Source organism: Rhineura floridana, chromosome 5 (genome assembly GCF_030035675.1).
Source record: "Rhineura floridana isolate rRhiFlo1 chromosome 5, rRhiFlo1.hap2, whole genome shotgun sequence".
Lineage (NCBI taxonomy): Eukaryota > Metazoa > Chordata > Lepidosauria > Squamata > Rhineuridae > Rhineura > Rhineura floridana.
In genome coordinates this window covers 174,123,606-174,144,072 of record NC_084484.1, presented here as the reverse complement: position 1 = coordinate 174,144,072, position 20,467 = coordinate 174,123,606, and the positions used below count along the sequence as shown (strand labels likewise).

Sequence of the window (20,467 nt, the reverse complement as noted above, 5' to 3'; positions counted from 1 at the left end):
AGTATTAGTTCCCCTCTATTCAGCACTGGTTAGGCCTCATCTTGAACACCGCATCCAGTTCTGGTCTCCGCACTTCAAGAAGGATTCAGACAAACTGGAACAGGTTCAGAGGAGGGCAACAAGGATGATCAGGGGACTGGAAACAAAGCCCTATGAGGAGAGACTGAAAGAACTGGGCATGTTTAGCCTGGAGAAGAGAAGACTGAGGGGAGATATGATAGCACTCTTCAAGTACATGAAAGGTTGTCACATAGAGGAGGGGCGGCATGTCTTCTCGATCGTCCCAGAGTGCAGGACACGGAATAATGGGCTCAAGTTGCAGGAAGCCAGATTTCGACTGGACATCCGGAAAAACGTCCTAACTGTTAGAGCCATACAACAATGGAACCAATGACCTAGAGAGGTAGTGGGCTCTCCGACACTGGAGGCCTTCAAGAGGCAGCTGGACAGCCATCTGTTGGGAATGCTTTGATTTGGATTCCTGCGTTAAGCAGTGGGTTGGACTTGATGGCCTTATAGGCCCCTTCCAATTCTACTATTCTATGATTCTATGACTACAATAATCATCAGACACAGCCAGCATGGCCAATGATCAGGTAGGATGGGAATTCTGTTTGAAAAATCTGGAAGGCACCAGGTTGGGGAAGGTTAATATGTAGCATTTGGCCTTTGTGGAATAAGATCTCACAAATATGTTATTTTAAAAACTATTCTTTCAAGTCTGCATTAATCTGAGGTTGGTGAGTCAGTGCCCCATTCACCCTAATGGACCAGCCTTCACTGATTACACCCATAACTTTGAGATTACAGGACAGCATTAAAAACAAACAAGCAATCTCACCTCATTGTCCGTGCCAACATCTAAAAGGACAGGTAGGCATTGCTGCGGATGAACGCCACCACAAGCGGTGTACAGAGCCAGTTTCCCCACTGGGATACCCATGCCATAGCTTCCTAGATCTCCCAGACCTAGAATTCTCTCTCCATCTGTCACCACAATAGCCTGTAAAGGAAGAGAGGAATAGGCAACGAAAAGCAGCATCTGATGTGGCTCTATGAGAAATTGCCCTAAGCAGGGCAAAGGCAAATGTAACATTTGTACAGCAGTGTGGCCACTCTGAAACTATCTTTACCACTTTCAAAACAATGTTTTCCTATCCAGGTGGAGTTCTGAAAAACCGGATCTGCATGTTTGTTAAAAAAAAAAAAAATGAGCTGTGGATGGCACTGACTGGCTAACATCCATTACGTTACCGCGATAACTCATCCCCAATAACAACTCTTTGGGAAGTTTGCAAAAGTGTTTTAATATTTCTTTTTTTTTAAAAAAGACAGTGAATGGACATATTGATGAATAAATGCTCAAGTGGCCCTTAAAATGATACAAAAACCTGGCAAAGCTGTTCACCAGAGGTCAAAGTGAGATCAGTGAAGCTTGGTTCATAACGTTTGTCACCTAAATGATTTCCTTTATAACACAGTGGTGCAATCAGCAAAACCCGAAAACCAACATCTTGGTTGGCGATAAACACACTGGAGGACCTCTGCCTGTGTTGCCCACTTTTGACTTTGTAGATGTAATTTCATATCTTTGTATCAATTTTAGGTTTATGTATCTGATTTTATACACTTAGCTTAAGGGTAGCCATATCAGTTCTTGCAAGAAACGGTATGAGTGTGCGTGTATCTGCATAAAGATAAGAGTCACATCCATTGTCCCACCCTCTTTTTTGCCTCTGACCCTGCCAACACTGGCATGCAGGCACCAAGGAGGAAAATATGGCTATCAAGCTGGAAGGGGTTTGCCAGCACTGCCCTGTGCAATCCCAAACTTGTCATCGTCACATAATTGGCTGCCAATTAGCTACCAGGCTCGGTTCAAGGTGCTGATATTGGGGTACAAAGCCCTTTTCAGTTTGGAACCAGGATACCTAAAATATTGCCTCATCCCCTATAGTCAGCACTGGTTAGGCCTCATCTTGAAAATTGCGTCCAGTTCTGGTCCCCGCACTTCAAGAAGGATGCAGACAAACTGGAATGGGTTCAGAGGAGGGCAATGATGATTAGGGGACTGGAAACAAAGCCCTATGAAAAGAGACTGAAAGAACTGGGCATGTTTAGCCTGGAGAAGAGAAGACTGGGAGGAGATATGATAGCACTCTTCAAGTGCTTGAAAGGTTGCCACACAGAGGAGGGCCGGGATCTCTTCTCGATTGTCCCAGAATGCACGGCACGAAATAATGGGCTCAAGTTGCAGGAAGCCAGATTTCGACTGGACATCCGGAAAAACGTCCTAACTGTTAGAGCCATACGACAATGGAACCAATGACCTAGAGAGGTAGTGGGCTCTCCGACACTGGAGGCCTTCAAGAGGCAGCTGGACAGCCATCTGTCGGGAATGCTTTGATTGGGATTCCTGCATTGAGCAGGGGGTTGGACTTGATGGCCTTACAGGCCCCTTCCAACTCTACTATTCTATGATTCTATATACCCAAGTGCTCACTGGAACCTGTAGGAGAACGCATCCTGCAGATACCATCCTATCAGGTCCATTCCTGAATAACGTCAGAATTGGGCCTTTAGTGTTCTGGTGTCTACCCTTTGGAACTCACTTTCATTGCCCATGAGAAAAGCACCTTCTCATTTGCCTTTCTGGGGCTGCTAAAGATGTTCCTCTTTCAACAAGCCTTATAAAATCTATATCCCTATAGTATCTGTCTTGGAACTGAATTGATTTTATACAGTATATGAGCTGTTCTTTTAAACTGTTTTTATATTTATAATTTTTTTTAAATCATGTTTTTAAATTGTTTTAACTGTTTTATATTGGCAACTGTTTTATAGATGTTATTATAGCGTAAATCGCTTTGGGATGCTTCGTGGGAAGTGATTCATAAATGAAAACAACAACATCAACATAGTTACTACATCTTGTCCTTCCTCTGAGAAGTTCAGGCTTGGACATATTAAGGTGGAAGGAAAAGTTTAAACGGAAAGTTGGACCACACAATGAAGAAGCTGAAGATGAAGACATCACAACAGGATTTGTTTTCCCAGGAGCCTGTTTGAAAGAGGGAATCACTGCTCTTGGTGTGGTCACTCATTCCATCTTTGCCTCTGGCAAACAGGTTTGATAGGCTTTTGCAAAGTTTCAAGAATCCTGCAAAAACTATTCAACCAACAGGAGGAAGGAGACAAAAGAAATAAGTTGGGCATGCCATGGGAAGTGATGCCTCTCCCCAGAGCACTCCCTTTCAAAAAACAGCTATTGTCTGACTCCAGCTGGAGACCGGATGAAAAAACTCATGAAATAAGGAAATAGGTGGACAGGAAATCAGCAAAAGCACATAAAGAGAACTGGCATAGCTGAGCTCGAAAGTCCAAGGCAGCCACGCTGCATGCCCTTTAAGGGCAGAAAGGGACAAGAAGCAATTGTGACTTCAGGGAAACAGTTTTATTTTGCTTACGCTCATACATCTGGTTGGCAGCTTTTGAAATGAGTTACTGTAGCCTTTCTCGCCCACAGGAAGCGCAAAATAAAATTTAGAAAATCTTTAATCCTGTTTCTCTTTTAAGCGGTGTAATTTTGCTCTTCTTATCCTTCAGCCTCTGGGATAAGTTCCAGTTTACAATTTGGTGCCCGGTATAGCCCATGGCAAAAAAATAAAAATAAAAATCTGGGACATTGTTAACAAAAGGAGAATTGTTTCTGTAAAGTCCTCTTCCTTTGGTATGGAAAACAATCGGGTTGTAGTTCTTGCTGCAATTAACCTAGAGTGATTAAAAAAATGTAAATGTACTGCCTTCAAGTCAATTCCGACTTATGGGGATCCTATGAATTGGGTTTTTATGAGGCTGAGAGGCAGTGACTGGCCAAAGATCACCCAGTGAGCTTCATGGCTATGTGGGGATCATAGTCCAACACCTTAACCACTACACTACACTGGCTCTCGTAGAGTGATTACTCAGATATACATTATACCTTCAGTTAGGAAAGGGGGAGACATTCAATTCAGTTTGCATTTAAAGCCAACTTTATCAAAATCACTCTTTCCGACACTGTTCAACAACATCTGGAGGGATCCAAGTTCCCCATCTCTGCTCTACAGCCTCATAGAAGCAGGCTGAAAACTGACGAATGGCAACTGGAAGTTCAGAGAAAGGTATCCTCACAATTTTCCCAAAAGTGAACAGTGAGTGAGAGAGAGCAAGGAAACCGGTATACGGGAGGGGCTTAAAGGAGAATGGGCTGAGCACATGCAGAGTGCACCCTTTCCCCCATGACGTAACCATACTCTTGTCTACACATCTTGGATAGCAAATCAGGGCATCCACTCCTGAAGGTAAAATTCCTAGACAGGCTTGAACCTCAGCCTTTCCCCCTTGAAATTAAGCTCTGAATCTTGCCAAATCAAAATGTTGCTGTAAACTGCCAAGAGAGCTTCGGCTATGGGGCGGTGTGATGTTCTTGCTTGTAGGGTAAATATGGTAAGTGCTGTTTATATAGAAGACATATGGTAAGTGGAGTGGAAGAGGAGGGGGGAGTACATGAGCAGTAGAATGCTGGATGATTGGCTGAGCGTTTGAATGGCTGGGAGTATAAATGGAAGAATGACAGTTGAATCTGGGTGGATGTTGGGAGTGTGGAGAAAGAGGTGTTTGAGGGTGGAGGTCAGGAGTGTGAAGAAAGAGGGAGTTGGAGTTCTGATTAATAATAAGTCAAGTACAAAACAGGAATAGATGAAACCATACGCTTGTGAAACGTTCTAAAACTAATCTTGTTATTTCTGATATTTAATAAATACTTATTTGGTTTACCAAAGGCCTGATCCTTGGCTGGGGGATATACATACCAGAAGGGAGGGCAAGGTAATTACCAAGACTGAACAGAAACACTATCTAATGGTGGCAGCGGTGAAGGGAGGATTAATAACAATTCAAGTATCCAGAGCAACCCAGAGTTGTATGCGTTATCTATAAAGATACAAGGGGGTTGGGAACAGCATAAGCATGCAGTCACAACAGTAACCAACTAGAGAGAGACTCAGGCAAAGTCTCTGGAAGTATTGGTTATAGGATGTGACTGGTGGTGCTGCCTAGCAGGGGGATCTAGTGAGATCTGTGCTAGAGCGGAGTGAGAAACCATATAAAGGATGGTCCGGACTGGTGGTATCCCTGGTGGTGCCTAGTGAAAGGCAGTAGCCACAAGCAGGTGAGAACCTGACAGGGAGAACCAGGGAAGGACGTCACAGGCGGAATATAAATGTAATAAATAAATAAATAAATCCTGGTAGCAGGTGGTGGGAGATTTTAGGCAGGCAAGTGAGATTGCAGCTCAATCCACATTTTGCATGCCATTGCTCAGCCCACCGCTAGCACCTTTGCATAGGTGTGTTCAACGCAGGTAGAGCTGACAGCTAGGGAGGGGCCACACAGCGCAGTGGTAAAGTATCACAAAGAGCAAATCCACACACTGACTGCACACCTACAGACCACAGACACATGTGCATCTCTCATTCATACCCGCAGACATTGCCAAACTGCACCTCTTCCTTTCACAGACCACACACACACACAGAACACATTCACGCATACCTCCACCATCCTTTTTCCCTTTCTCTCTCACACACACACATTTCTCCATCACTCTCTGCCCAAATGCATCTCTCTCAGTTACAGTGCACACTTGAGAAACCCACCCCACACATTCAGAAAAGCCCCTGCCATTTCCAACACACACACACACAGACACACACAGACACACACACACACACACACACACACACAGGCCAATTCATGAAGCTTGCCAAACCAGTGCCAGCAGGCACCATGGTTTGGACATAATGCAAAGCAAGATGATTGATAGACACTAGCGTAGTGGTAAATTGAGAAGTGCAGGTTCCCTTCATAATAGTCACACCACACCGCCTCACAGCGACGCCACCAGGATTTACCATCTTTTCTACAATTACAGAATTATAGAACCCAAATGAAACTGTTGTGTGCATAGTCTTCCCCCGATCAATCTCTCTCTCTGGAGGCTAAACATTTTGCCAGAAACATTTTGATTTTAAGAATTCTGAAATGAAGCCAAGTGTGGGACTAAGATATGGGAGACCAAGGTACTTTGCCACGAAGCTCACTTCTCACTTGCCCTAGGAGCCAATTCAGCATGAAAGGGGATGTGTGTTAGCTACTGAGAAGTGTTTTCTCAGTGACTGACTCACCTCCTTTGACTATGATTGGCTCCAATCACTGTGAGAGTACAAAGAAGCATGTTGTTAACCAAGTGTGAAGACTCTTCTTAGTGGCTAACACATTCCTCTTTCATGCTGATTGGCTCTTACATAGGAACCATGCTCCCAAAAAAGTAAGGGTTTTATGACCCCCTGCGACCCCAGATAACTACATCCGTGATGGATTGTTTCCACACTAGAGAAAGGGAGAAGCAAAGGAGGAGAGGTTGAGCTCAATACACTAGCATGCAGCTTGTGTACAAACAACATTGCAATCCTAACCATGTCTACTCAGAAGTAAATCCTATTGACTTCAATGGGGTTTACTCCCAAGTAAGTGGAGCTAGGACTCCAGCCTAATTCACTCAACCAGTGTCTGGTTTAGCTTTGTATCCAAATACTGTCATGGAGTCATTTTTTAAACTAACCTGAAGGGGATCCCACATGCATGAATATGAGGTGGGTGGGTGGTTAGAATAACAGATTAGAAGATTATAGAATATTTCGTCAGTTTTACCTGCTTTAGGGAGTAGGTGGAGAGCAGTGGCAAAGCTGGGTTTACTTAGGAACAGCATAACAGACCTCATAAGGAATTCTTTCCTAGTTCAGAAGGAATTAATTTTAAAATATTCTTAACATATTTCAGATGATTAAAGGGAGAATTCTTAGGAGGATTTAAACTTCTGACATATGGTTTGAGGGTTTTTGTTGTTGTTGAAGATAAATAGGCGTTGCTATCCATCTATAGCAATGAGTGTTGCCCAAGGAATTTGATTATTTCCTTCTTTTCCAGGTCCGTCAGTCATTTTTAGTGGAGAAGAAAAGTTATATGAAAGCTTATCTATATGGATAATTGTTTGTGACGTGGGTGTGGGTGGAGGAAAGCTATTGCTTTTGAGCACAGAAAAGTGTGTTTGTTCACTAATAGGCAAAAAAAACCCTTGCGGTTTAAGAACGTACCTATAGCCAACAGATATTTATATCTAACTAAAAAGCAGGGAAATTGGGCAGCTATAGTGAATGCACCAGGGGAGCAGGAGATATCTCTCTGAGATATTGGACTGCCCTACAAATTTGTCAAAATGCAAACACAATTTGGGTTGGTCTTTCACCATCCAGTCCACTTCCTGTGTAGCTTGGAAGAATTTGGTAACATGTGCCTCTGAGCATATGGTGAATAGTGGCAACCCCTGCCATCTCCAAAGATGGGGAATTACATTTTTGTATGTTTGTTGGTGTTCTTCTTACTTTGCTTCTTTCCTGTGTTACTACTGTTTCTACAAAGAATCTAACCTAGAAAATTATATTTCTCTCATTATTCATCCTAGAAATCTGTGTCAATTTATTTTCATTAATTTCAAAGCCTTTTTATTGGTCAATGTCATATGATGGTGAAGACAGCCTTTTGTGTTTCAAACTGGAGGTTATGTTCTATTTCTGTTTTGGGTTCATTAACAGTTGAATCTGAAACTGTGGTTTGATGTAAAATCAGACTGATTACAGTATGTTGCTACTTAAGCAATGAATCTAGCTGTTGGAAAAAACAAACTTGGCCTGCCCAAGATGCATGTGTTCAGCCTGCTATGCTTAAACTACTCCACTTAAGGAAGTATGGGCATGGTCAATTAAAAACATGGAGCACACCTAGAAATGTGCTAGAATATTTTTCACCTCCCACTATTTTATCTTGTGCAAACTGAGACACTCCTCATGTCGATTGGAGACTATTCTGCAGAATAGTCAGTGCCATTATTCCACAATTGCTTTCGGAGTTTTTTAGTGTAAATTTGTGCAAAGTGTTGTTATATTTCACATATTCACAGAAACAGAAGCAAAAGAAAATGCTTCATTAAAATTGCAAAGTAAATCAAACATATTTAAAGTGACTATCTGAACTATATCATTTGTCTTAATATTGTTGCTTCCTCCTTGCTGAAACAAGATCAGCACAGCACATGCCTTGTTTCTGTTATTTGGGCTGACTGCAGATGTGAAAGGACTATGAAAGACCAACTCAAATTGTGTTTGCATTTTTACAAATGTATAGGGAAGTACAATATCTCAGAGAGGAGGTCAGGTCTCTGCTCCCCTGGTGCATTCACTATAGCTGTCAAATTTCCCTGCTTTTTAAAGTTTGATAGAAATGTATGTTGGCTATAGGTACGTTCTTAAACCGCAAGGGTTTTTATGCCTATTAGTGATTTTCTCTGCTTTTTAATGCAAGTGTTAAGAAATGGGATCCTGTGCAAGTTTGCTGAGAATGGATTGATCATTTGCATGCTTATTGAGTTCAATGGGATTTACTCCAGTGCAATCATGTCTCATAGGGTAGGTGAAACTGACAGAGGGGGAGGGGAGCAGGCGGAGGCGGGGAGGAGGAGGGCAGATTCGATCATTTGCATACTTATTCAGTGGGATTTACTCCTGTCAATCATGCTTAGGATAGGTGAAACTCACCATGGGGGAGAAGAGGGAGGGAAGGAGGGAGGAGGGCTGGAGTGGACAGGGGAGGAGGAAGAAAGGGGAGGGAAGCAAGGAGGGAGGAGGAGGGGGAGGGGAAAGGCAGGTCTGATCATTTGAATGCTTATTGAGTCCAGTGGGGTTTACTCCCATGCAATCATGCTTAGGATAGGTAAAACTAACCACTGGGGGAGGAGAAAGGGTAGGGGAGAGGAGAGGGAAGGGAAGGAGGAAGGGAGGCGAGAGGGGAGGGAGGGGGCAGGAGGGGAGAACAGAGGGAGGGGCAAGAGGGAGGGGGCAGGAGAGGAGAAGGAGGAGGGTGGGCAGGTTTGATCATGTGCATGCTTTTTGAGTTCAGTGGGATTTACTCCTGTACAATTATGCTTAGGATAAGCGAAACTGACCTGGAAGAGAGGCAGGGAGGGGGAGGAGGGGTAAGGGTGGAGAGATGGGAAGGAAGGGTAAGGATAGGGAGGAAGGGAAAGGGGAGGAGGAGATTGGGTGGGTGTGCACTGGGTATTCAAAAAGTCCCTTTCCTTTCCTAAAGGAAAACCTTGTGAACAGTATCATTCTTTTTCAGGGTTCCCCCCCCTTTTTATTCTACAGCAAGCACATGTAGTTTCCCACCCAAATTTAAACCAAAGCTGTCCCTGGCCACATCCACACCAGACCTTTATTTCACTTTAGACAGTCATGGCTTTCCCCAAAGAATCCTGGGAAGTGTAATTTGTGAAGGGTGCCGAGAGTTGCTAGGAGACACCCTATTGCCCTCACAGAACTACAATCCCCAGAAGAGGGGCTGACTGTTAAACCACTCTGGCCATTGGAGCTCTGCCAGGGGAATAGGAGTCTCCTCTCAGCACCCTTCACAAACACTTCTCAGGATTCTTTGGGGGAAGCCATGACTGTCTAAAGTGAAATCAAGGTCTGGTGTGGGTGTGGCCCCGATTAGCCAAGCCAAGCAGCTGTGAATCTGGCTTTTGGAACACTGACAGTTCTTACTAAGCATGCCCAACACCATAATAGACTTCAATGTTAACTTTCTTAAATTTATTTAAAAACAGCCAGGCATTTTTTTTAACTTTTAAATTGCAGAAGACGAAGGTCAGAGTATGGGGCATGGTCAGTATTAGGATTACAGGTACTCTGTAAACATGACTGATCTTTAATTAATTTCAACAAATTATGAGACCACTGACAGAAAAAAGTCTGGATTTTTTTCTCTTGTTTTACGCCTTGAACTCCTGTTTTGCGTATCGCCATGAAAACTTATCGAGAGTTGTTAAGCAAGTGTTTCTGAGTTTAGGACTATAGATTTTGTAAGGTTTTGTTTTGAAATGAGCTTATGGGAAGCATCAGAAAGGCATGGGGGGTATCCATGCTGGCTATAGTATACATCTACTCTCGTGGCTGTATAATATACATATATTTGGCGTTTGGATTTGCTGGCTAACTCTGGTGTGCATCTGTGTCCCATTGGTCCTGTTAAACTGCAGATCCAATGTAGCTCTTGCTCATTGGAAGCATCCTGATTGCACGTAATCTGGAGTTAGGTCAGAGGACATTCTCAGTGCAAAAGCCAATTGAAAGCTAAAAAGCCAGACAGGAAATGAGGAGGTTAAACAGAAACCACACACTACATTCTCAAAGCCATTGGTAACAGTGATACTTTGATTAAAGGAGAATTACATATTGGCTCTGCAATAGATGCACATATCCCATTTGATTTTGATTTTTATCTCTTCTACGCTCTCTTTTGTAATTGTAATCTGAACTGAATATTACTTAGAGAAAACTAAGGGTGATGGCAGGGCTACCTACCATTTGACATTTGAGCTGATTCACCATTTGTTGCTAAGACCGTTCATGAACTGCATATAAACTAACATGCATATCAGATGGAATAAGGGTGAATATATTAAATTAAATAAATTTGCATATTACAAAATAAAATGTACAGATGCCTTTTTGACATAGTGAAGAGATAACTTATAATTTAATACACAAAATTTGCCACCTATTGTTAGAAAGGAGTCCATCATTACAGTATTACAAAAACACACCAGAATCAGGAATGGGAAGACTCTAAAAGTAGCTCAACGGGCGTCACCGCCAATTAAAAGCCAGCCCCACAAATTCATGAACATACAGTTTAAACTGATTAATCTACTAATTAAAAGTTCAAAATCCTAATTTATGGAGTTGTTACTTTCCATCGCACCCTGTTTTTAGTATCTATTATTATTATTATTATTTACATTTATTCCCTGCCTTTCTTTCCATGATTGAAACCCAAGGCAGCTTACATATGGTTCCCAGGCAGTCTCCTATCCAGGCACTGACCAGACCTGACCCTGCTTAGCTTCAGCAGGGAGCTGGCCTTATGTGCCTTCAGACCATAGCCTGCAATCTATCTGCTGCCAGGATATGGGACCATGATGCCATGGTTTCTAGGATGATGGCACTCTGACAAATCACTCTCCCAGCACCATTTTATCATTAAAACCAAAGGTTCAAAACTGGGGCTTGCTCAGCTGCTTTGCTCCAACCTGGAAGGTTACACCTGACACTCCATTTAAAAAACACAGATCGTATGATTTGTCATACGGCTCTTGCTGATGAATTGACATAAAGCTATAGATTGGCCAGAGGGGTGATCAAGGGAGGCTCCTTTATAGAGGATTGGATGCCCTTTCTGTTTTTTATAAATTCTAACCTAGGAGAACCCAGGCCTCCATCAATCTTTCTGGAGGGGCACCAGATCTTAAGAGGAGCTTGGTTGTATGAGGGGCTCCTGTTATCAGGTAGCGGTCACCTATGTGGTATGTTTACTTTGGGTGCTTGCTGGTTTTTCTTCGTTTCTGTTAGTGTCACACGATGATATTGGATGAGACGTGTCTAGTTCTATTGTTATAATTTGCTTTGTATTTGTTTGTGTTTACAATAAAAACCTTTAAAATAAAAATAAAGAATATATCTAACTATATATTTTCCTAAGCTGTCATGCCACCACGCTGTGTCATGTGGTGACGGGGGGCGGCAGGGCAGCAAGCAAGGCAAGGGGGTGAGGGAAGCAAGGATGGCTGGTGGGGAGGCCCTGGAGATCGAACGAGCAAGCGGGTGGCTGGGTGTAGGGAAAGCGAGGCAAGTGGGTGGGTGGCTGTGGGGCAGGTGGGCGAGTGAGCAAGGCGTGTGGGCAGGTGTAGAGTGAGCAGACTAGTGGGGGGGAAGGGCAAGTGGGCAGGGGCAAGTGGCAGTGGCGGCAACAGCATGGGTGGGAGGCAGGTGAACGCCTTGCAGAGCAGTGGTGGAGACAGGAACATAGCACAGAAATAGGCAAGGAGCGTTAGTAAGCTCACAGTGGCCGGTACGCACCAATGCCTGAAGGCACTGGGGGAAATTCGGAGGAGGGGTTGGCAAGGGGAGTGGAGTGCTTGGGGGTGTTTGCAAGTACCTGTGTGTGTGTGTGTTTGGGAGTGCCTGGGGTGGGTGTGTTTGGGGATAGGGGGATTGGTGAGCAAAGCGAGCAAGGGGGCAGATCCCTCCTTGTGTACACACACACACACACACACACATCTCCTAGATGGGTCTGTGGCCTGATCCAGCAGGGCTCTTCTTGTGTTCTTGTAGGGATGTCGGAGAATTCCAGTGGAAAGGGAAGCAAGAAATTGCTGATTATTTGTCCCATGTCCAGAACGGAAATCAGTCCAGCACATATGATTGGTATTCACTGCTGTTGTCATTTTCAGTCCACAAAGAATATGTAACTGATTACTCTCCCTCCCCGTTTGCATTAACACCATTAACGGTGTGGAATAACATAATAATAACATACGTAATTACACAATTCATTATGTGAAACTCCACCACAGCAGAGATGAATAATGTCGTTTTAGTTGGAAGCTGAACTGCAGTGGAATGGAAACAGTGCTGCATGGGACAAATGTGGAAATCTATGCCTTCTTACATCCCTATGTTCTTATGCTCCTTTTTCTTGATTGGCAGGACTGAGAAGCACAGAACTGTGGCTTGAAACCTTCTTCTGATGCATCAACACACGCCATATTCCTTAAGCCTGGTACATATACCACAGTCATACAGATCCACACGCTTCCTCCTGAAAAGTGAATCCACACAGATGGCCGTCCATATGGCTGCTTGTATAACCTAGCACTTCCCTGTGGTTATATTGGCAATTTCAAACATTCCAGAACAGCTTCCTGTGGGGAGGGGGACAGGACAGTAGAGGCTGGTCCATTAGGACTAATGGGGCACCACCCCCTAACCTACTTTGTCTTCAGCTAGTCCCCACCCGCCTGACATCTTACTTGCAACCAACCAGCCCAGGGGGTGGCCCTGGCTGTCAGCTACCTCCTCCTTAATCCCTGTGGATCTCAACAGGGAGGAGGATGGGGATGAAACTAGAATGAGTTGGCTCTGGCTGCCATTGGCTCTGGCTCCACCTACTGTTGGCCTCCCTGGCTTCCACCCTACCAGTCCCAATGCCTGCCAGCCACCACTGAAACAGGGGTTGCCTTGGTGTGGTTGAAGACTGCTGCCACTGTATGGGGAGCCACTGAAGAATGTAAGAAGACTGACCAGAGCTCTGGAAATTGTTCAGCCACTTTGCCCTCTGACCTTGGCCATTACTGGCTTGTGGCCTCAGGAAGGCTGCAAACGTTCTCTACGCTGGTTCTGTTGCAGTCTTCATCGTTTCCAGTCCTGTTGACTTATGTCCATTTGGAGATTTCGCTTCGTCTAAAGGTGCACAGAAGTTAAACTGGAAGTACTTCTTTACTCAGCGCATAGTTAAACTATGGAATTTGCTCCCACAAGATGCAGTAATGGCCACCAGCTTGGATGGCTTTAAAAGAAGATTAGACAAATTCATGGAGGACAGGGCTATCAATGGCTACTAGCCATGATGGCTGTGCTCTGCCACCCTAGTCAGAGGCAGCATGCTTCTGAAAACCAGTTGCCGGAAGCCTCAGGAGGGGAGAGTGTTCTTGCACTCGGGTCCTGCTTGCGGGCTTCCCCCAGGCACCTGGTTGGCCACTGTGAGAACAGGATGCTGGACTAGATGGGCCACTGGCCTGATCCAGCAGGCTCTTCTTATGTTCTTATGAGTTTAAATATCCAGACTGGGTGATGGTGTCAGGTTGATTAAGTCAGGTTGATTAAGAAGATCTATCCCTCAACTGACCAGTTTTGCTGGTGACCCTTCTAGTTCAACATCCCCAAGACTGCTTCAAAGTCATTTTGAGGGAAGAGGCCATAGCTGAGTGGTACAGCACATACTACGCATGCAGAAAGTCCCACATTCAATCCCAGGCCTCTCTAGGTTAGGGCTGGGAAAGGCCCCTGACTCAAATTTTTGAGAGCTTCTGCCAGTCAGTGCAGACAACAGTGAGCTCAACAGACCAATGGTCTGACTCAGAATAAGGCAGATTCCTACATTCCGCTTCTGAATCCTGGATATATTCCTCCAGTGTGGCTCTGGTTTCGTGATTGCTAACCTGATTTGCCTCTATGCACTTTTGAACTGGATTTTGGTCCCCGACAACAATCCTTTGCTGGATGGTAACAGTAAATGAATCAGGAATTTAGGAAGCGTGGGACTGCAGAGAACAAAGGACCTCACACTTTGATGTTAAATTTTGATGAAGCCAAAGCAAATTCAACTGGGCACGCGCAATTCTACCCATGGAACTTGTTTTTTTAAGAACACCAAACCCCAAATTAACCACATGATTGCTCTTAGCTTGATTTGCTTACTCTCCTAAAGGTTTTCATTCAACTGTGCAAACTTATAATTTGCAAATGTTAAAAGGGGTCATTTCATACAAGCAGCCCCACAGGCAAGCCTGATGATATTGCTGGTGGCTTGGGAAAGCCTCCGTAGAAGACAACAGACATGTAGCCAATGCAGAGATGCTTAGTTTTTTTAATAAGGAAAGGGTCTGGCAGCAATTTTGACTGCCAGGCACACTCCTGTAATAGATGAGAGCGGATCACAATTACTCAGTGATGAAGGAAAGGCTCAGAGGTACTCTCTTCATGATTTCAGGCTCATCACTGTGATGGGTGGGAGGAGCACAAAGGCCCCACGAATATTGCTGGGATCCCCAGATACGTGTGTGGCATCTCATTACAGCCAGGGCCATCTAGAGCACTTGCGAGCTCAACCTATCTGCATATGCCCATATAGATTCCTCTTATGGTCACACTGCCACGTGACAAAGAGATAAACCCAAGAGATAGCTTTTAGATATCATATATGTGCCACCTAGAGCTCTTGAGAACTCAGCCTATGTCTGCTCTAGATTCCACTTCTTGGTCATACTGCTGTGTGACAAAGAGACAGAACCCAGCAGCGGGCATTTAGATATATAATTATATATTCCAGGCTGAGCCTTGACACTAAAACTAAGTTGTGGGCCAAAGCCCGCGTAAGCCCCAGCCCAAATCACCTCCTGCTCTTTGCAGTTGGAAAAACATCTCTCTCGCACATGGAATCTGCTTTAGCAGCGTGCGGTATTGTCATCGCTTTCATTACCGGTTTCTGGCAAGATATCCATTACCTTTATGTTTTCTTCAGGCCATGAATTCAGCATCGTTGCAATATGTCCTTTGTCATGAATGGTAATGAACAGCCCACTGGAGGGAGGAGAAAACATCAACCTCAGTAAACAGCCTTGAGAAAAGTTGCAATGCTTAGAAGTTGCAATGCTGCTTAAGGAAAAGAAAGGACAAAGAAAAAATATCTTGGAGTGCAGATTAAGAATATAGAGCATCTTCAGTGCAACTGTCTGGCACCAGAAACCCACTTCTCCAAAAAACTGGACTATTATTATTTTTATTATAGCCTGCTGGATCAGGACAGTGGTCCATCTAGTCCAGCATCCTGTTCTCATACAGGCCAACCGGATGCCCATGAGAATCTCACAAGCAGGATCTGAGCAGAAGAGCACTCTCCTCTCCTGCAGTTTTCAGCAACTGGCATTCAGAAGCATACTGCCGCCAGCCATGGACGAAGAGCATAGCCAAATTGGCTAGCAGTCATTTATAGCCTTATCCGCCATTAATTTATCTAATCCTCTTTTAAAGCCATCCAAGTTGGTGTCCATCACTGCCTCCGGTGGGAGTGATTTACATACCCATAGTTTAACTATGTGTTGCTGTGTGAAGAAGCACTTTCTTTTGTCTGTCTTGCGTCAGCTTCTTCTGATGTCCACAAGTTCAGGTTTTGTGAGAGAGGGAGAAAAACTTTCCTCCGCCCACTTTCTCCATGCCATGCATATTTTTATACACTTCTATAATGTCACCTCTTACTCACCTTTTCTCTAAACTAAAAAGCCCCAGATGCTGCAACCTTTCCTCATAGAGGAGTCGCTCCATTTCCTTGATCATTCTGGTTGCTCTTTTCTGAAGCTTTTCCAACTCTACAATATCCTTTTTGAGATGAGACAACCAGAACTGCACATAGCCAGGAAGGAGAACAGAGAGATGTATGTGGAATGTGTGTTGTACTAGAAACCTCTGACTTTTGCATGAGTAGAATGCAGCCAACTGTACAAAAGTAAGACTCGCATCCACCGGCCCACCCACTTTAGCCTCTGGGTCCACCCACCCCTGCCATGTCAGAGCTTGGAAAAGTTACTTTTTTGAACTACAACTCCCATCAGCCCAATCCAGTGACCATGCTGGCTGGGGCTGATGGGAGTTGTAGTTCAAAAAAGTAACTTTTCCAAGCTCTGCATGTGGTCCATGGGAGGTTGCCCACAGCAGAATGAGGGTCCTGGAGTGGAGCCCGCAGCTGCCTGGCTGAGCGAGGCCAGCCTCCTGGCCCACGTCTGCCATGTGGGCGCCTTCGTCCAGCCGCCGCCCCTGCAAGGACCCCCCTCAGTAGCAGCCCCCACGGGAGTGGTTGCTAGAAGACGGTGTCCGAGCGGCCTGGCAGCCTCAGCAGGAGCCATGAAGAGGTGATGGCAGTGGAGGCCAGGCTGGGCTGGCTCCTTCTTAGCCCCGGAGCCGGTTCCCCTGCTCTGGAAAGGCCGGCTGGCCGCTTCACCCCTCATGCTGTGGGCGCCACTGGGCGGGAGCGGCCGCGATGGGGCTCAGCAGTCTCTGCCTGGGGGGCCCCATCGTGGCCGCTGCTGCCCAGCGGCACCCAGAGCATAAGGGGTGAAGCGGCCAGACGTCCTTTCCGGAGCAGGGGAACTGGCTCCGGGGCTAAGAAGCAGCTGGCCCTGCCCAGCCTCCACTCCTGCTGAGGCTGGCAGGCCGCTAGGACACCGTCTCCTAGCAACCACTGCCGAGACGGCGCCCACGTGGCCTGGCAGCCTCAGCAGGAGCCGTGAAGAGTCGGTGGCAGTGGAGGGCAGACCGGGCCGGCTCCTCTACCCACCCACCCACCCACCCACCCACCCACAGAGAGAGAGAGAGAGAGAGAGAGAGAGAGAGAGAGAGAGAGAGAGAGAGAGAGAGAGAGAGATGTGTGTGTTCCTGTGGGCTGAATAGCCTCATAGCTTATGTGCCTGCCTGCCCACTTTTATTTTTCTTTAGATATCCAGCACGAGGTCCAGAACATCAAAGAAGCACGCACAGCAGGATCTTGGTAGGCATGCACTATAAACAGTCCCAGTGATTATGATAATAAAAGCATACATGCAGGGTTTTTGTTAAGTTATATGCAAATAAAAGAGTATATTATACATTTCATCTATCAAATATTTTTGAACAGAAATAAAAAATATATACATGTAGCTTATGATTCCATTGACATGTATTATTTGTTATGTGCCTTCAAGTTGATCATGACTTATGGCGACCCTATGAATCACTGACCTCCAAAAGCATCTGTCATGAACCACCCTGCTCAGATCTTGTAAGTTCAGGTCTGTGGCTTCCTTTATGGAATCAATCCATCTCTTGTTTGGCCTTCCTCTTTTTCTACTCCCTTCTGATTTTCCCAGCATTGTTGTCTTTTCTAGTGAATCACGTCTTCTCATGATGTGTCCAAAGTATGATAACCTCAGTTTCATCATTTTAGCTTCTATTGATAGTTCTGGTTTAATTTGTTCCAACACCCAATTATTTGTCTTTTTTGCAGTCCATGGTATGCGCAAAGCTCTCCTCCAACAACACGTTTCAGATGAGTTGATTTTTCTCGGGGGGGGGGAGGGCAGAGAGGTGCCGGGGCTGAAGCAGCCCAGAGATCACCAAGGTTGCCTGGCCCAGAAGGCCCTGGCGTTGAGGCTGGGTGGGGCGGCTTCGGGGGGAAACGGAGGCAGGCGCTCTGCACAGTGCACATGCTTGTTGCTCAGGAGGAGGCGCTCTCTTCCTTTATCTTTATTTTTGTTCTTTTTCTTTTTCTGGTCCTCCCCTCTCTCCTGCTGCCTGTCGGTCCTATATAAGGCCTTGTAAAGTAGAAAGGCAATTGCTGCCTACACTCACCCTGCTTGTATGGCCATAAATATTAGGGGACACCCACTGCATGTTCTGTAATGACCTTGATTATTGCTGGCTGACCAAGGCTCAATTCAGTAATAGTTCAGTATTGCCTACACTGACTGGCAGCGGCTCTCCAGGGTTTAAGGCAGGAGTCTCTCCTGGCCCTACCTGAAGATGCCATTTGGGAACTGAACCAGGGACCCAAAGTGAACTTTTTGATTAAATCAGCATCAACTTGATGAAACTGCAGCTTTATGTTGCAGCCTCCCTTGAAATCCATTTGTTCTAGGATTTGTTCACCTCAAGACCACACAGAGGAGGGCCAAGATCTCTTCTCGGTTATTCCAGAGTGCAGGACACGGAATAATGGGCTCAAGTTACAGCAACGTAGGAGATCCCTGTTCTCACAGAGCTACAGTTTGCCATAGTGATTCAACAGACAGCCTCTCTTCCCAGAGATTTCTGTGACTGTAGCTCTGTTAGGGCAACAGGAGTCCTCTAACAGCTTTCAGCACCCTTTGCAAACTACACTTCCCAGGATTTGTTGAGGGAAGCCATGGCTGTTTAAAGTGGAATAATAGTGGATTAAATGTCTGGTGTGAATGTGGCCTGAGTCTTAGCAAGTGGAGGAAAGCTGAATGACGCAGAGGAAGCCAAGGTTGGTTGATTCAGTCCCTACATCCAGATAACATCTTTCGCTGTCCTCTTAAAATTTCCTCTTCCTCTGCGGTGCCCAAGACGGCAAGAACCCTCCACGGGCCAGGAAAGACTGAGACACTTCTTTTCCGAAGGCATCAGAACTGCACCTCCCAAGAAATGTCCCTAATGTCCTAGTAAGAGTTCTACCCACAAGTTGAAGGGTTACGCTGGCCCTTTGGTCTGTGTTGCTCTGGTTGAATTCGGGTAATAAATGTTACACTGTAGTACTGCTGTGGCACCCATAACATGGAAAGCACACTTTGAACTTGGCCTGTTAGCAAATCAGCAACCAATGCAGATGTCAATGCAATACCACACCAACCACAACAAGATTCCTATGAGTAAGGCAGACAACTCAGCATCCCACAACTAGTCAGGATTCATAACTGAAAACCAAAACTAAAAAAATCCTGGCAACCTGTCAGTTAATGTAGAATGCTGCAGCACGATTTCTGACATGAGTGAGATCCTATCAGCACATGATACCTCTGCTCTGAAATCTTGTTGCGGTTGGTATGGTATTGCATTTAGGAAAGCATCACTGTCTTGTTTTTTCATTTTCTGTTTGCATTTCATGTACCTTTGACCCTCCTCCCTTACATCCATAGAAGCAACAACAGTGGTTCCATGTGGTCAGCTCAACCCCCTAAAACCCATTGATGATGCGCCTTGTTGGTTGCATGATGGGTTTTTTTTGCCCACTAATGGTAAAAGAGAATTCACATATTTGGAAGTGTGGCTGCAGTTGTTGTTCACAAGCTGCTGCCTGTGAAGATAGACCAAACCATGGGTGTTTTCTCTCTGTCAGTTATTACTCACTAGATTTGGGTTGTCTTTCAAAGTGAGTTTATAGCTGCCCACAACAGGGTAGCCAAGAAATTGTAGAGAATCTTCTTAACCATTACTCATTCCTGTCTCTGCAGCGAAGGATAATCTGTGAAGAAGTTTGGAGGATCATTTGATTGACTTGTGAAGCACAGTCAACAGCACTGTGGCGAGTTTTTAAAATTATTATTACTATGATGATGGAACTCTCACCAGGTAGCCTGATCCTATGCATACTGCCTTCACCATATTCTTACTACATTGAGTAACACAACCTAAAAACCACATAGCATCCAATTAATCCAACTACCCAGCTTCAATAATAAACACATTTACTATGTTACATTAAATGCAATGAGATTTGCAAAGTAATCAAACGTAACTGTGTAATCCTCTATATGTCTGGTCAGCAGTAAGTCTCAATGACTTGAATGGGGCTTTTTGGCAAGTAAGTGAGAGGGCAGCCTAAGGATGCAAGCCTAACCACTTATTTAGGGGTAAGCCCAATTGAATTCAGCAGGACTTACTTCTGAGTTTAGGATTGTGCTGCCAGTCTGCTATCTCCGTCCTGGGCTCCTACTGGGAGAAAGGGCTGGATATAAACCTAATAAATAAAGTAAAGAAATAAAATCTCCTCTTCCTACACTCCGTCCAGACTGCGACCAGATGTAGACACAGTGGCAACAACAGCAAGCCAGCTTTGCCATACAGCTTGGTAAAGCGTTCTGGAGAACTTGAAAGTTTGCTTCCTAGTTTGTGACATTTTGGTTGATCTTAACAAAGGTATTGCTTGG

The 20,467-nt window shown here is 45.0% G+C and overlaps 1 protein-coding gene across 3 annotated transcripts in view; it reads right to left on the bottom strand.

Moving 5' to 3' along the window:
• Positions 1–20,467, bottom strand: part of ME3 (malic enzyme 3) — a 148,178-nt gene that overhangs the window by 49,851 nt on the left and 77,860 nt on the right. For all 3 annotated transcript variants that reach the window (XM_061628895.1, XM_061628896.1, XM_061628897.1), the window contains 2 exons: positions 15,278–15,353; positions 842–1,003 (listed from right to left, as the gene is read on the bottom strand). In XM_061628895.1, coding sequence (XP_061484879.1) covers positions 842–1,003; positions 15,278–15,353 — 238 coding nt within the window. The remainder of the gene's footprint in view (positions 1–841; positions 1,004–15,277; positions 15,354–20,467) is intronic.